The sequence below is a fragment of the Misgurnus anguillicaudatus genome, chromosome 21 (assembly GCF_027580225.2).
Source record: "Misgurnus anguillicaudatus chromosome 21, ASM2758022v2, whole genome shotgun sequence".
NCBI classification, from domain to species: domain Eukaryota; kingdom Metazoa; phylum Chordata; class Actinopteri; order Cypriniformes; family Cobitidae; genus Misgurnus; species Misgurnus anguillicaudatus.
The window spans coordinates 3,682,541-3,699,478 of NC_073357.2; the positions used below are offsets into that span (position 1 = coordinate 3,682,541).

At 36.0% G+C, this 16,938-nt stretch overlaps 1 protein-coding gene across 1 annotated transcript; it reads left to right on the plus strand.

Moving 5' to 3' along the window:
• Positions 1-492: 492 nt before the first annotated feature.
• On the plus strand, positions 493-14,426 carry LOC141353307 (E3 ubiquitin/ISG15 ligase TRIM25-like). Its single transcript, XM_073859795.1, has 3 exons — positions 493-625; positions 13,635-13,712; positions 13,822-14,426. The coding sequence occupies exons 2-3, from the start codon at positions 13,655-13,657 to the stop codon at positions 14,424-14,426; spliced, it is 663 nt and encodes a 220-aa protein (XP_073715896.1). The 5' UTR covers positions 493-625; positions 13,635-13,654.
• The last annotated feature ends 2,512 nt before the right edge of the window (positions 14,427-16,938 follow it).

Sequence of the window (16,938 nt, forward strand, 5' to 3'; positions counted from 1 at the left end):
AGAGTCAGGAGGTTTTTGTTCACTGTTCTTTGCTGGTGAAATGATCTTCAAAATTCTATCTGGACAACCGAATTAATCACACTATTTAAAAACTGCTGAAAACTCACAACTTCTGAGTACACTTATCTTGCAAATAACAAAATCTTTGGATTAAGTCTCTCTTTCCTTAAGTTTAATTCATCTGTTACTATTTTACATGCCATTTAGAAACACTGAATTTAACTGATCAGTGTCTATGTTTAAATGTAATATTCATGCACTTTATCTTATTTCAAGTCTTGATCTTATTTTAAATTTGATCAATTTTGTGTGTGACCATATAATCAGATGCTTCTTTAACCTGGGGAATAAATTGATCAATCTATAAATATAAACATTATATATAATCTCTGTATTGAAGCTATATATAAACACCGACCAAACACACATCATACAGGTCAGCTCCTTATATAAGAGGAAATGTGGGAGGAGCTATGACATCAGCATAGAGTGACAGCTTTCAGTGAAAATGAAACTAAACTGACGATCAACAACCTATAAACCTTTAAACTCTTTCACTCTTCAAGAAAGAAGATATTTGAGACTTTTAAAGTCATACATGAACACATCTGAGACTCATTCACAGGTAACATGATGGAAATATAAATTTCTCTGAACAAGTTTCAATGTTAGTGTTCTGGTTCAGTATGGTTTAGGCCTAACTAGAACACATTAGACTTAGGGCCTTTTTTACACCTGGTCATTTCATGTGTTTTCTCTGATCGGATAGCTATCTGATTTTTTAAAACTGTTCCATTTACATTTGACCACATAAATGCGTCTTGGCAAAACGGATATGAATCCGATCTTTTACCCCCGCCCAAAATGCAAATACACAATTTATTACTCCGCCTTAAAAAAACTTAAGATGACGTTTATGCAGCAATAGGCAGCACTTACTGTATGTTGCATGCGCGTAAATTGCACGAGGGTTACGGGGTTCATGACCCTCAAAAATCAAATCCAGCTAATATACCCCCCCCCCCATATCATCACATCATTCAGATTAAAATAAATATGAAATATTCCGAATTAACACTTTTGATCGTTTTCTTTGCCAGCAAGAAAGATAGTATTATATTTTAAATAATCTGTAATGTATCCAGTGGCGGAGTGTATCTGCCGCACTGCTCTAGCTGTCTCCCCTGGAGATCTAGTCGAGAGTGCCGCTTATCAGCCAATCAAAAAAAAGAAAGAGGCTACACAATAGCCAATCAGAAAATAGCACTGTTGTATCTGGGTAAGATTTAATGCAACAACCAATAAAAAAGCTTATCCTCGTTCTTTTTTTTTAAATATTTTTTTATTGTTTTTTTTATTCACATTTCTTTTACAAATACAATTTACAAAATCTCTCGCTGGGAGACTTAGGTGTAGAACAAAATTGAACACATTTATAATACAGAATAAAGTGACTAAAATAACAGAAATAAAATAATGTAAAATAAGCATTAAGGCATTAGGCATTTCAGTCCATAAGGCATGTCAAAGTTATTCACATAAGTATACTGTTCTCAGTCTACAATTTTCCTTAAATAAAAGTTACATGGAAGCTTATTAAATTATAATGATAAAAATTGTGAGACATCTTCACATAGGGAGTATATCTTAACACTGGAATTTATCAGTTTCAAAGAAGCAAAGTATTCCCTAAATTCCATTTTAAAAACCATTAGGGATGGATTTTTGTTTTGCCATTTACATTTGTGAATATGGTATTTACCCATAATTGTTATAATATTGTAAATTCTAAAAATTTCTTTGGGAAGATTTTCATTACCAAAAAGAATTTGTTTTAACTGTAGTTGTGTAATGTTTTCAATTTTTGTTCCCAACCAGTTCATGACATCTTGCCAGAAATGTTTTATCACTACACAAGAGAAAAACAAATGTTCAATAGTTTCGTCTTCCTGGGAACAGAACACACATGGCTCAACTTCAAAACCAAATCTCTTTTTAAGCATTTCTGCTGCTGGGTAATATCCATTTATAATTTTAAATTGCATTTCTTTAATTTTAGGAGGTATAGGCCATTTCATGAATTTTATGTATTTCTTTTGACATTTTGTCAACATAATGCCTTATTTTTATATTTTGATCAAAACCATAAAATAGTTTACCTTTGAATATTTTTGTTACATTTTTTATTATTTAAAGGAATTTGATTTAATTGCAATTTAGGCAAATTTATTTGACTTTTTGAAAAATGTAGATAGTTTTGTATCATATTTAATAAAGCTTTACATCCCTTATTATAATCTCTTTTTGAATTTTGTATATTAAATTTCATTTCAAAATCCGTAAACCTAAGAATGTTACCTTGTTCATCTAATATATCTGTGATAAAAATGATTCCCTTTTCAAACCAATTTCTCAGAAAAAGAGTTTTCCTATTTACTGTTATCACTCTATTATTCCACAAGGTGGAGCCATGTGGTGTAAAATTATGAGTAAATACCATCTTCCAATAATGAAGAACTTGTTTATGAAACTCAGACAATTTAACAGGCAATTTAGAAATCTCGAAATCACACTTTAAAAGAAATTCTAAACCTCCCACTTTATCAAAGATATTTTTGGGAATATGATACCATATAGAATCAGGTTTATCTAAAAAAGCTTTTATCCAGTTAACTCTAAAGACTCCAACCAAAGATTCAAAGTCAATTGTTTTCAACCCCCCTTTACTATAATCCTTTACAAGTTGTGATTTTTTTGATGTAATGAGTTTTATTACGCCAGATGAATTGATAATTATAGTATTTGCTTTTCTTATATTATGTGAACTAATATAAAGAGAATAGCATGGGTAAATTAATTTAGAGATCCCTTCTGATTTTGACAACAGGTTACGTCCTAAAATAATTAAATCTCTTGTTAACCAATGATTTAAATTCCTTTTTATTTCTTCAAATTTCCCAATGATATTTTTGGATTCTCTTATTGCCAAATTTTTAGATAAATGAATCCCCAAGTATTTTACATCATTCTTAACTGGAATCATCTCCAAGTTTGTTTCAATACAATTATACAAAGGTAATATTTAACATTTTTTTAAATTAAGGCAAAGGCCTGAAGCCTTGGAAAAAGCAGAAATCACATTTAAAGCCTTTTGTAGAATTGATTTGTCCTTTAGAAATATCACTGAATCGTCAGCAAATTGGCTTATTTTCAATTCTGTGTCACCAATTTTTATCCCTTCCAGGTCTTTATTATTTACAACAAAATATGCCAAAAGCTGCGTACAAATAATGAATAATTTTGGTGAAATTGGGCCTTATTCCACAAGAGACATTTATTCTAGGAGTGATATCTGATTGTAATGAAATATAACTATATATTTGGTCATAAAACATTCTGATTACCTTACAAAAATTGTTACCAAACCCAAAAAGTTGGAGCGATTTCAGTAAAAAATCATGTTCTAAGGAATCAAATGCCTTGAAAAAATCAATAAACAATATTAGGCTTTCTGTGTTAATAAGGCTCTGATAATCTATGATGTCCATAATTAGTCTCACATTGTTATGAATTTGTCTACCTTTGATAAACGCTGACTGAAAATCATCTATTAATTTATTCAAGACATTTTTTACTCTATTAGCATATACCAAAGCTAATAGTTTATAATCATTACAAAGTAAATTTATAGGTCTCCAATTATCTAGTAGTAATAAGTCTTTATTAGGTTTGGGCAACAAAGTTATAACACCAGTTTTCATCGTTGGTGATAACTGACCACTTTTTATGCAGTCGAGATACGCATTAAATAATAAATGTTTAATATCAATCCAAAAGGTCTTAAAAAATCCTAAAGATAGACCATCTATTCCCGGTGATTTGCCGTTTCTCATTTGTTTCAAAGCTGTTTCAATTTCTGTTAAAGTTATGTCTTTTTCTAGTAACAATTTATCTTCATCTGTTAGTTTTGTTACACTTTCGTTAACATTTTTCATAAAGGCATCACAATCGTTGCTCTGCAACTTTTTCTTATATAAATTACTATAAAATTAACATACTTCTTCTGTTATTTTTTCTTTGTCTTGAATGATATTCCCATTAATATTTAATGTTGTTATACATTTTTTAGTCTCCGTTTTTCAAGGCTATAAAAATATGCTGAATTTTTTTTCCCTGCTCAATCCATTTGGCTTTTGATCTTACAAAGGCGCCTTTTGCGTTTTCCGTATAAATAACATCCAGTTGGTTTTGTAGTGTGTGTAACTCTTGTGTTTCGTCTACAGTTATGTTAGGTTTTCCACATAATAAACGTATCTTTTCAACTATTTCCTTTTGTTAACGTTTTCGATTGTCTGCTATTTTCTTTCCAGCTTCAATAGCTTGTTGCTTTACTCGAAATTTAAACCACTCCCATTTACTTACATCTGATAAATCCATTTCATTAATTTCAAGACATAATATTCTAATTTGGCTACAGAATTCATCATTTAGCAACAAGGTATTGTTAAATTTCCAAATATTGTTTGATTTATGTTTTTGTTTGACGATTAAGAATGACAAACCAATAAGACAATGGTCCGTGAGAGGAGATGAATGAATATCACATTTTGGTGTAAGAATAGTAATATTTGGTGACACAAGCCAATAATCTAATCTTGAGCATAAATTAATATCTGCTGGGCTAATCCATGTAAATTGCTTTGTTTTAGGGTGTGTTACTCTCCAATAATCTACCAAGTTATTGGATGAACAAAAAATTATTTAACATGTCATCATACTCTGGTTGTAATCCTTTAGGAGGTTTTCTATCAAGCCAGGAATTAGGTACTATATTAAAATCACCTCCTACTATTATGTTCTCCATGCCATAAGTTGCACTCCGTTCCCTAATAGCTTGAGTTAACTTTAACATCATATTTCTATTCAGAGACCTATTATTGTACCCATAAATATTAATTACAATCATTTTAAAATCAAATACTTCCACCAACACCATCAACCAGTGACCTGCTTCATCGTTTTTATAATCGATAATTTTTCCTATGAACCTAAAAAACAAAATCATCACACCTGCAGAATGAGAGGTTCCATGTGAATACAAAATGTTGTCTCCCCATTGTTGCTTCCAGAATTTTTCATCGTCCTTATTAAAATGAGTCCCTTGTAACAAAATAAGGTTGGCTTTGACTTCCTTACAAAATAAAAAACAGCCTTACGTTTAATGTTATTCTTTAACCCTCGAACATTTAAAGAACTAAAACCAATAGACATATTAATGAAACAAAGTGCACGCTCTTAAATGAGCTTAAGAAATAGTATTAAGGCAGGAATGAACAATCTATCATAGATTTCAACTTTGACATTCTCAGTAACAGTCCCCTTAATCAAACTTTCAAAACAGGAATATTCAAATCAAGGTATGACACTATATTTAACCTGTAACAGGTACCTCCACTCTTTTTCCATCAATAATAGCATACCCTTCCTTCAAGTAAGCTTTCTTCCCATTACGTCTGGCCTCCAGTATCTTTGGATACAGCTTTGCCCGTGCTTCACAATCTTGTCTGAAATGAACATGCAGCTCCTTGCAGACTCTGGCCTCCCTCGACCTCCTCCATATCTCATCCCTTGTTGTCCGCATGCCAAACTGTATGATGATCGGTCGTGGTCTCATATTGTAGGCGGGATCATCTTTCTTTTCCAGTCGATGAACAGTATCAACTAGGGGTAGAACGGTACACAGAAGTCCCGGTTCGGTTCGTACCTCGGTTCAGGCGCCACGGTTCGATTCACTTTCGATACAATGGAGGGAAAAGCAAAACAAAAATTAAAGATTTTTTTTAGTACTTAAGCTAATCTTAAAAACATAGGTGTCCTTATCAGTGTTATTTTGAGATGTCATGAATATGAACTGAAATGCATTTAACATACTATCTCGTATTTCAAAAATGTATACCACTTTAAGTAATCTTGTACTCATCTTTCATACAAATATGGGTTCAATTGTATTACAAGTGTTACCTAAATACATTTTAAAATTACATTTTGGCCTTATTCCATATTAATGTACTAAAGAACCAAAAAAAGGCTCTTAGGATGAATTAATAGGTGTGTACGACTTCACAAGGCGCTGCAAGAAACGACAAGTAGATGACGGCAGAGTAACGCGAGAGCGATTTGAAATCAGCCTCCTCCGCAAGATTTCTCGCGGTACTCTGACGCTGATGGCGCTGCGTAAAGTTTAGCACGCTTAAAAAACTGAAAGCAGCTGAACTCGACAGAACTCCCCTGCGTATGCCTGTTGTATATAGCAGGACAATTTATCTCCTACTTCTCAGCGTGAGAAATACAAAGTGTGGCGTTTGAACTGACTGAAATGCGTGTTTGTCAAGGTGAATGCGTGAGACTTGAGAGCCCTGATTAGATGTATTTCCACTCACATACCTAACAATTGCTGAACAACGCCGATGCAAAGTCCTCGTCTTTTCCACCACTCTCTCGCCTGTACTATTGTAATTGACTGGAAAACTGAAGTTTTGCCAAACTTGCGATGGCTGGCGGAGCGTCTACTCTTGTGGAACACCACTTGCCATCCTCGCTATCGCTGCTCACTAACTGACTGGACCGGCGTTGACGTGACAAAAAAATGCAGAGTGCCAGAGAATGTAGACAGGCTCTGATAGAGCGCATACATAGGCGGAGCTCGGCTGCATCGGCGCCAATCAGAGCTTCAGAGCTAAAGCGGGGAAACAGATTAGCTGTCCATAAAGAACCCGCGTATCTAACAGTAGTTCCGCATTACATTAATTATTTTGCACGCAAGTTTTTTTATTTTCATACCGTGTATTCTCCGTTTAAATTCATGCACCGAACCGCGACCCCCGTACCGATTCGGTTCGAAACGAATACATGTATTGTTCCACCCCTAGTATCAACCTTGTCTCGTAGTTTTTCCACTGGCGTAGGAATCACTCTTGTGAGAATACCAATCACTATTTCTCTAGTATCTTCGTTGTCTTTCTCTGGTAACCCGATCAATTTGAGATTCCACCGTCTTCCGTATCGCTCAATTTCCCGACATCTTTCCTTCAACTCCTTGTTTTCTTTTGTCACGCTCTTTGAGTTGAATTATTTCATTTTTATTTTCTGACACCACTTTCTCGTTATTTTGGATGCGCTGTTCAAATTTTTCAAACTTTTTTTCGAACGCGTCCAGTCTTTCCTCAAATCTTTGTGACAGAGTATGAATAGCATCGTAAATGCTTTCCATGCTTACTTCTCTTGCTTCGTCTCTCCTCTTCAGTTTCTTTGGATGTGGACTCTGTAACGGAGTGTGGTCGCTCAAAGATTTATCCATCTTCGTCTGCATCTCTTCATCCACGCACTCTTCAAAACATGCCTCACGTAAACCATCCTCGCTGTAGTCATGTTCGACACGTCTAGCTTGATCCTGATCGTTCGCCATATTTTCCAGGTGTAATATATTATGCGTCTTTTCAAAAAAGTGACTCACAATAGTCTCATAAGAGTGTTAACTATCTTACAACTGCTTAAGGGGTGACTGTCATTCAAAATTAACTGATTTATCTGTCAAAATCACTTTTTCTGTCAGACCCTGCGGATTTTACATCTGCTCACTCCGCCATCTTGCGCCTCCTCCCCCCGCTTATCCTCGTTCACCCACAGAGGAATGGAGCTCCGAGCATTGAGCACAGAGAGCAGTTGCCATACCCTATATTCAGACAAAACACCAGAAATCAACAGGCTATAATGATGCCTATTAAAGATAATTTTTAATATTTTCAGTAGAACATATCTGAACATTGGTACATCACTGATAGGGATAATTTACACGTTTGTTCGACTTTATGCTATAACATAGGAACCAACAAGCGGATGACATCAACGTGCCGCGAGAGTGGTTCGAAAGCAAACTCTTCCAATGATCTCTCGACTCTCCCTCGCGATACTTTGATGTCATCAGCATGTCGTTCTTGCAGCGCAGCTTGAAGTTGAACAGTGGGGTTCCCCCGCTTCCCCCTGCTGTTTATTTTCGCAAGTAAATTCCTTTTTTGTTTTAACCTTAAAACAGACTCGGTTCTCCCCCACACTCGCGCTAGGCATATTGCATACATTATTCCAGAAGTAATATGATTTGTTCTCTGTGAATAAATAAACATGTTCTCTTTCACTGGGAAATTGTAGCGCAGTCGAAGTTAAGTGAATTGTATTAATTATTTGCGCGCGCATTTTTGAATATGGGCCATGGCCACTTGTGGAATGAAAACTGCACGACAACAAAAGGTAAGACTTGTTTTTTTGCATTTAGCCCTGTTTTAAGTTTTATTTAGTGTTATAGTCTTAGTTGGTTAACTACGTGTGCTTTATCACATCATTTAAAAGTCTTTATTGTGTTTTTAAGTGTTTATTGGCGGTGAAGATTTGTGAAGGGATGTCACGGTATGTTTTGTTTTGATATTATCTTATTTTAGTTTATCTGTAGCTTGAGTTGCATTTAGTTAAGAATTATAACATTTGAAAAGCATTTTAAATTTCTATTTTTGTTTTTCATTTGTATTGTTGTCAGTAAGTGTACATCCGTGCAATCAGTATGATTTTGTACAGGTTGGTGGAGTACACATATAATGTGGTTTCATAAATTCGTTATTTGAGAATGGCCTTCTTGTACGCAGAATTTTTGCCATAGGTTTTCGTGAAACGCCGCCACTGACTGTTTTACTGTTACAACAAATGCACAACTTGTTTGATACAAACAAAGACAACTTGACTGCTGTACAGAATGTTTCCCAGATAATTAGCAACAGTTTTTGTTACAGAGTGTAGCCAACAACACGCTCAGAACAAGTAGTCTAGGCCTCATTATATTTTCGTTATCACACGATGACTGACATTTTGTCACATTAAACAACCCTATCTCCAAATAGGCTTAATCATTTTATAAGCAACTGCTGGGAAACCAAATTAAGCTTTAGCTTGGCTGAAACTAGGGAACTGTTGTTGACTTAAAGATCTGTTAAAATAATTATTATTACTCTTTGTATTTCATGTTGTTGTGCATGTGCAGTCATTTCTTTCTTTTTTTTTTTACCAAGAAGGGCTGGTGGTCTACGAATTTTCCCCGTAGATTTTTTGGTCCCACTCCACCCCTGATTGTGGATAATACATTTGCTACATGTAGGTGCCAATACAGTGATGCAATTGATTAATCTATAAGTTATAGATTATAATAATCTATATAATAACACACACAAAAATTCAATTAAGTGGAAGCTGCCACTGCTGGCTAGTGCTTAAACACTTAATTTAACTACTGTGTCATTATGGCATAAATAGTCAAGTGAACAGCTGCATTTATGTTAAGTAGTCTAAACAGTGCCGCTGCTAGCCATTTTGGTGCCCTAAGCATAAATCCTTTATAATGCCCCCCACCCCGACCCTAAGAAAAAAACGTTTGTTTTTGCCAGTTTTATTCAACTTAATAGCAGAAAGTAAAATCTTCACAACTTTAGCCAACACACACTACACATTTGAAAGTGCAAACTTTTATAGAATAGCAAAACAGAAAAATTACCAAATTTAAATTATCAAAATAATCCAGACATGTTTTTCCCAAGTACAATGTCACTTTAAATAAATTACATTAAATAAACATCAATAAGTAAACAAGAATACTCAATATTCTTAAATAAAACAAAGATTCAGAGAACTAAGTGTCACAGTAATGTTTGCTTCATATCATGACGTTTTATATTTATAGCCTATATATTTAAGAGTGATGAATTGTAACATGTGCACTGACTGCTAACGTTAACCTTTACTGAGAAAGTATTAACCACCGTCACGTCAAAATAAACCACAAAATAAACTACTGCTCAATATCTAAAGAAACGTAGTAAAGAACGTAAAAGCTGCGCCAGTTATTTGTAAAATATACATAGGTAATGTTTTACAGTAATGTTTCTCAATTTAGCTTGCACTGAAGTTATAAATTATAACAACATAGTTTGCAAAACATTACTATCAGCACAGCAAGTTCGAGGCATTACGATTAGCTGCAGCTGCAGACCTTGCGCATTTCCCTTATTTAGAAGTGAATGATTAAACATGATGGACTACCTGCAAGTCATGCACGGGCATCATCCCGCAGTTTCTTCTTTTTTTTCCCGATCCTGACTCCTGCTGTCTTTTCGGGGACATTTCCAAAAGTTGCCTTCTGACTGGCCGTTTCTATATCCGAAAGCTGCAGAGGCGCCCGCGCGATCAACCGGCACAGACAATCAAAGGCTGGGGGGCATACTTTCTAGACTAGAGCCATTAAATTATCTCGTTCCCCCTTTTTTGTAACATATACATGGATAAAAAGGGCCTAATAATATTTTTATAGGCTAATGAAATAATTTCAGCATTACATTTTTTTTCATTAGGCTATTATTTTTGGTGCCCCCATCAGAACGTGGTGCCCTACGCACAGTCTAAATCAGTAAAATTATTACAATGTATTTCTAATACAGGAACGGCAAATTAGCATGTTACCTTTTACACAAGAAAATGATCCAATAAATAAATAAATAAATATGCCACGAATTTAAACCTTGGTATGTTATACTGTATGTTGGGCAGGGGACGCGCATCTTCTTCCTCGGCATGAGCTGAAGCTTGCAGTACAGCGTAGCAGGAAAGTGACAGCGCGGTGATTTAATGCAGGTCCTTGACGGGGAAAAGCATTTACAAAACTGTCTCTTAAAGTTTTATTTCTTTGTTTAATATCATTTGAGTTTGTAATTAGACTCTTTTATTGATTCTAGGAAGCTTTTTTACCCGCTGTCATCACTCCATAAAGCAATAAGCGTGTCGTCTTTGGTTGTTTGGCGCTCTTCCAGCTTACTTGCAAGTGACGTGGTTACGTTTGGGGAGGAGTAAAGCGCTGACGTATGTGGTTTCATCAACCAGATGCATTTACACTTGCCTAGTTTCGTCTGAAATGCGTACCAACCCTATCGGATTTAAAGGTGCAATTTGTAAGATATTTGCAGTAAAATATCCAAAAACCACTAGGCCAGTGCTAATTTTAGACCTATCGAAAAAATTTACCCCTATTTATTTTAGTATTGTGACTTGACTTGAAACTTATCAGGACTCGACTTGCTATCACAAGACTAGTGTGTAGACTTAAATCAGTGCGTCTTCCCGCGGACGATATAATGCACATCAAGAAGTATTGTACAGCAATAAGACACTTACTAATCGAGTAGAGTTTGGTACTGTACAGTCTATCAGAATTTTACATCATAACCTCACAATAAGATTTGTACTGTCAATACATTATGTGAAAAATCATTTTAGATTGTAAGTTTGAAAACTTAATTCTGTGCTGTGTTAACACACGAGTTTGGACTCATACTGTAACATCTATGACTAACAATTTAGTTTTGAACATAAAATATAACATTTTATATTGAAATAAAATGATGTCATCAAACGCAACATTTATAAGACTTGATTACCTTATCCTTCAACTTGATTTCTCGTTCGCGTCTGATTAATGGCCGTCAGCGGTTGAGTTAAAGACTACAAATCCCATAATTCCACGCTGCTTCAGAGCGTCATTAAACAACGTCATTTGATGTTATTGTGTTTTGGCGCCATCTAGTGGTAAAAATTTGACGTATTCCACCTTAAAATCCATTTCGAAAACGTTTCAGAGGGCATTTACACCTGGTCTTTTTACGATCAGATAGCTATCCGATCAGAGAAAACGCATGAAGTGACCTAGGCTGCGTTCAGCCGCGACAAAACGTTGCACAACATTTATTAAACAGAAACTGTGATGCATTGAACACCCTGTTGTGATGACGCAAGAGTTGCAACTACGGTAGCTGAGAATGTCACGGTTAGTCCGTGTCATGTTTAGTTTCTGTTCCGATCGTCATCACCTGGACATTCATTGATTAATTATCCCTGATTCATCCCACCTGTTTGTAATCTAGTCTGTAGCCGTTTCTCAATACCAAGTACGCCAAACTCGGACTTGTGTCCTTCGTAGTTCGAACTTGCAAGTTCAGACTCGGAAGAACGAACTCCTGACGCGAAATGCATTCTGGGAAAATTCACTGTCATAAGTCCACACAAGTCTCCTCTGATGCATCCTCGATAAAATGAGCGGATCAAGAACACATCCGGGGATTTTAGGTGAACTTGGGCTTGATGCGAACTTTGAATTAGAACAGTACTTGGGCCGCGACTTATGACGTTTCACAAGTCCACAAGAACGCAAGTACAGACAAGAACGCATATTGAGAAACGGCTTGTGTGTATTTATACCTCTGTTTGTGCAATACTCACTGCCGGATCATTGTCGCCGTTCCACGTCTGTTCCTATTGTTCATGTCAGTGTTTCCTGTAGTACTTACCTGCCCGTTATTTATACTCCTCGTGTTTTGTTTCTCGTTATGTTTGTTAATAAATGTTATTTATTCATCTGAACTTCGCACATGATTCCTGTACCCATCGTGACAGAGAAGCCATTCTTTGTGTTCTTTTTTAAAGTTTTAGAAGCCTGATGAAATCGTTATAAATGTGTGTTTAATACTGTAAAATACCCTCGATGTTACAGTCACTGACCTTGCCGTCCAGAATGAAAGACAACATTCCAACTTGAACCCATTGAGCGAGCTGTCTCTTTACTACTGCGTGGTTTTATACATCTTGCCGCTGATTGGGCCGACATTTCTGACACACCCACCAAACAAGAGAAAACGCTTCTAAAACCTGTTGCACGCCATTGCACACTGTTTCCAGGAAACATGTCGTTCAACCCAGAAACCGTAGCAAAACGTTGCGCACCGGTGTGAGATTGAATGTGCCCCAGGTGTAAAAAGCCCCTTAGTCAGGTTAATACATGAGTTAAACTAGTTAAACTGTTTTAATTTAGAGTAAAATGATAATATGGTAATACTTAAAGTGAAGTAAATCAAAATTTAGTGTTTGTTGTCTGTAGGAGCCTAAATGCAGTTACCTGATAAATAATTTTAATTTCTCTGTAAATAGTAATTTTCATGATTCATTTATGTGGAGGAAATTGAAGGGCATATTTACAGTATTTAAAGTTTCATGCAGTTAATATTTACAGTTATGCAAGGAGTAAATTGTGTAATTATCTGAAATGTATGTGGATAATTTAAATGCATTTTAATTATTTTGGGGATATTTTGGGAATAATACCTGTTATTGCATTTTTACCTTTAAAATGTGCAGATCTTTAATTACTGGGAATACTCTCGCCAGAGGGGTAAACGAGAGTTGTGAAAAAAAAATCAGTCAGGCAAGCCGCACAGTTTTTTTACCTTTCTCTCTCTCTTTTGGTTGTTAACTAAACATTTTTACTTTCTGTAATATTCCTGTGCTGAAGTTTTTTTTACTAACCAAGTAAACAGATTCACTTGGTGGATTGTGGACGAAAGGAGTGGACAAAGCGTCAAGCTAGGGCTTCATTTATTGGAAATCTACTTTGTCATTTAGTCACACAGCTTAAAGTGATCCAGGAAGTACAGTATGTAAACTGAAGACAGAATAAAAAGCTTACAAATGTGATTGTAATGTGTTTTCTACAAAAGTTTTAAAGAGAAGACGAACAATGGCAGAATCTTCACCAACATCACTAAGACGGGCCGGAAGCATGAGTCAACCTCCACGTAAGCAAACAACCCAAAGCACATTACTTAATATATGAAATCTTAAATTAAGACATATGGTAAATAGTGTGTGATAAATGTTGATGACTTCTCTCTCTGTGTTTTTCAGGTCTGTCATCCTCCAGTGTTTCTCTGTCTGAAGAGCTTCAGTGTTGTATTTGTCTGGATGTGTTCAGTGATCCAGTCAGCACTTCATGTGGACACAACTTCTGCAGGATCTGTCTGAAACAGTACTGGGACAACAGTCAGATCTACAGCTGTCCATACTGTAAAGAAACATTCAGTAAAAGACCAGAGCTCAAGATCAACACAACACTTAGAGACCTCACACTGATCTTTAAGGAAAAGTCAAGTCAAGTTAAGTCTGACAAGATCAGTCTAAGAAGATCTGATCTCATCGTCTGTGATGTCTGTGATGAAAGAAAACTGAAAGCCCTGAAGTCCTGCCTGATGTGTCAGATGTCTTACTGTAAAACTCACCTGGAGCCTCACAAGAGAGTCCTGAACTTAAAGAAACACAAACTGATAGAACCTGTAGAGAATATAAAGGACTATATATGTGTGAAACATGAGAGACCTCTGGAGCTCTTCTGTAGAGATGATCAGACATGTGTTTGTGTGTTTTGTACTGATGGAGATCACAAGAATCACAACACTGTTCCTCTAGAGGAGGAGAGTAAAGAGAAGAAGGTACGAGTTCATAACAACATTTAATACATGCTTTATTCATCTGTTATACATATTCAAACAACATGATCTTTTGTCAGAAGATGATCAAATGTGTCTGTCTATAGATTCAACTGATACAGACAGACATTCAGCAGATGATCCAGAAGAGAATCAAGAAGATTCAAGACATCAAATACTCAGCAGAACTCAGAAAAGTGAGTTGAACATGTGAAATATTTGATGGATGATAATGTTTTGATTTGTCTTATAAATAAAGGTGATGAATTGTAATGAAAAACTGATTTCTCAGAGAAGCAGAGAGCAGGAGAAAGCAGCGAGTGTTGAGGTCTTCAGTGATCTGATCAAATCCATTGAGAGATGTCAGACTGAGCTGCTGGAGATGATAGAGGAAGAACAGAAACAGGATGAAGATCTCATTAAAGATCTGGAGCAGGAGATCACTGAGCTGAAGCTGAGAGACAGTGAGCTGGAGAAGATCACACACAGTGAAGATCATCTTCATCTCATACAGGTCAATCTCTCTCTCTCTTTCTTTCTCTCTCTCTCTCTTTCTTTCTCTCTTTCTCTCTCTCTATCTCTATCTCTCTCTCTCTCTTTCAATGCATGCTGGGAAGCGGTAGTGGGGAGGGCGAACACGGTGAGAGGGAAACTTGAAAGTTTGTTTAGTGTTTTGGGTTATTTCTATACTCTTTTCGCTGAAATATTTTGGTTTTAGTTTGATCTTTAAACTTAGCACGTTTACAACATCATTACCGTGACGGGGTTTAGGATGGCGTCGCACGCGAGTGTGCAAGCGTCGTCTCTGTCGCTCCGTCACGGTATCAGGTGTGTGACTAGTGCAGGAGAGTCTGTGGAAGATGTGCTTTTGGAGGTGGCTGAACGTGTGGGGCACGATAATATTGTGTCGGCGTCTCGGATGAATAAAGCCATAGTGGTTTTCCTGAAGGATGAACAACTGGTAAACCGTTTGATTGAAACCGGCATATCGGTAAGTGGAGCCTTTGTTCATGTACAGCCTTTAGTTTCGCCCACAAGTAAGGTAACCATTTCAAATGCTCCGCCGTTTATTTCTGACGCGAACATTGAACGCGAACTTTCGCGTTTTGGAAAGCTTGCTAGTGGGATTAGGATGGTCCCTCTAGGTTGTAAAAATGCTGCTTTGAAACATGTACTGTCTTTTAGGAGGCAAGTGTATATGTTTTTAAACTCGCAGCCTTTAAATGTGTCGTTTAGATGCATGTTTGAAGGAAAATCGTACATGTTATATGCAAGTACAGGTGAGATGCGGTGTTTTGAATGTGGAACTATTGGACACGTGAAGTTATCGTGTCCGTTTAGAGCTGAAGCTGGTCCCAGTACTGTTGTAACTGAAGTGATGGAGAACTTAAACAGAAATGAAAGTTCTGAGAACAACCTAAATGATAACGTACTTTCTAAAGATAATGAAAGAAGTGAGGTTGTGGATTCTATTGACAATGGAAAAAATGAGGTTGAGCTCCCAAGAGAAAATGACAAAAATGATGTTCAGCTTTCAGCAGATAATGAAAGAATTGTTGTTGGATTAAATAATGTTGAACTGTCTACTAATAATGTAAGCAATGATGATCTTTCTAATGACAATGAGGGGAATGATGTTGAACTCTCTATTGACAATGAGCAAAATGCTGAATGCAGTGGTAAAACAATAATGTCTGAAACAATTGAGAATGTGGAAATGGAAGGCCAGACTAGCAAAAATGTTGTAATGGAGGAGTTAAGAAGTACAGTAGAGCAGGACAGTGTGAAGAAGACAAGTAAAAAAGCTTTACAATTGGTTGAGGAAGAAATGATTAAAGATGATGATGAGGAAAGTGTTTTATCTGATGTTTCTCAAGTAGGTTGTGATCAAGTTTACTCTCTGGATGAGATAAATGAGTTCATGGATGAGACGTTTGGAAAGGTAGCTGATGTGAAGAGTTATTTCTCAGACATGAAAAAATTTGAATATTCTATTCTGTTCTGTATTGGCAAAGAAAAGTAGGAGAAGATGAACTGAGTAGACGGAAGAGGTTTCGATTGAAAAAGATTATTACAAAGATTAGAAAGGGGAAAACCCTAGTCAAATGTAAAACAAATTAATTTGCGAAATGACATACACATCAAGGGTGTTTTTGTCTTGCTATCTCCTTTTTATGTCTTTTTCTTTTCTCTCTTTATATCTTTTGATGGATATTTTAAGAGTAGGATCTTTAAATATTAATGGGGGAAGAGACAGGAGTAAGAGACCAATGATCTCAGAGTATATTCACCTTAAAGGAATTCATGTTATGCTTTTACAGGAAACACATTCAGATAGTCAAAATGAAGTAGATTTGTACAGATGGTGGGATGGTGAATGTATTCTGAGTCATGGAACAAATTTAAGTGCTGGGGTAGCAATTCTTTTCTCAAAAAATCTAGATCTCAAAATTGTGTCTACTATTGAATTGAATAAGGGTAGGGTTCTAATGGCGATAGTAGAGATGAAAGAGTTAAAGTTTCTTTTTATCAATGTATA

What these genes read in the sequence shown, in the direction of transcription:
- LOC141353307 (XM_073859795.1), top strand. Translation starts at nt 13,655, where the DNA reads ATGGCAGAATCTTCACCAACATCACTAAGACGGGCCGGAAGCATGAGT. An exon ending in AAGCATGAGTCAACCTCCAC is followed by an intron (nt 13,713 to 13,821) that starts GTAAGCAAACAA and finishes TGTGTTTTTCAG; the next exon opens with GTCTGTCATCCTCCAGTGTT.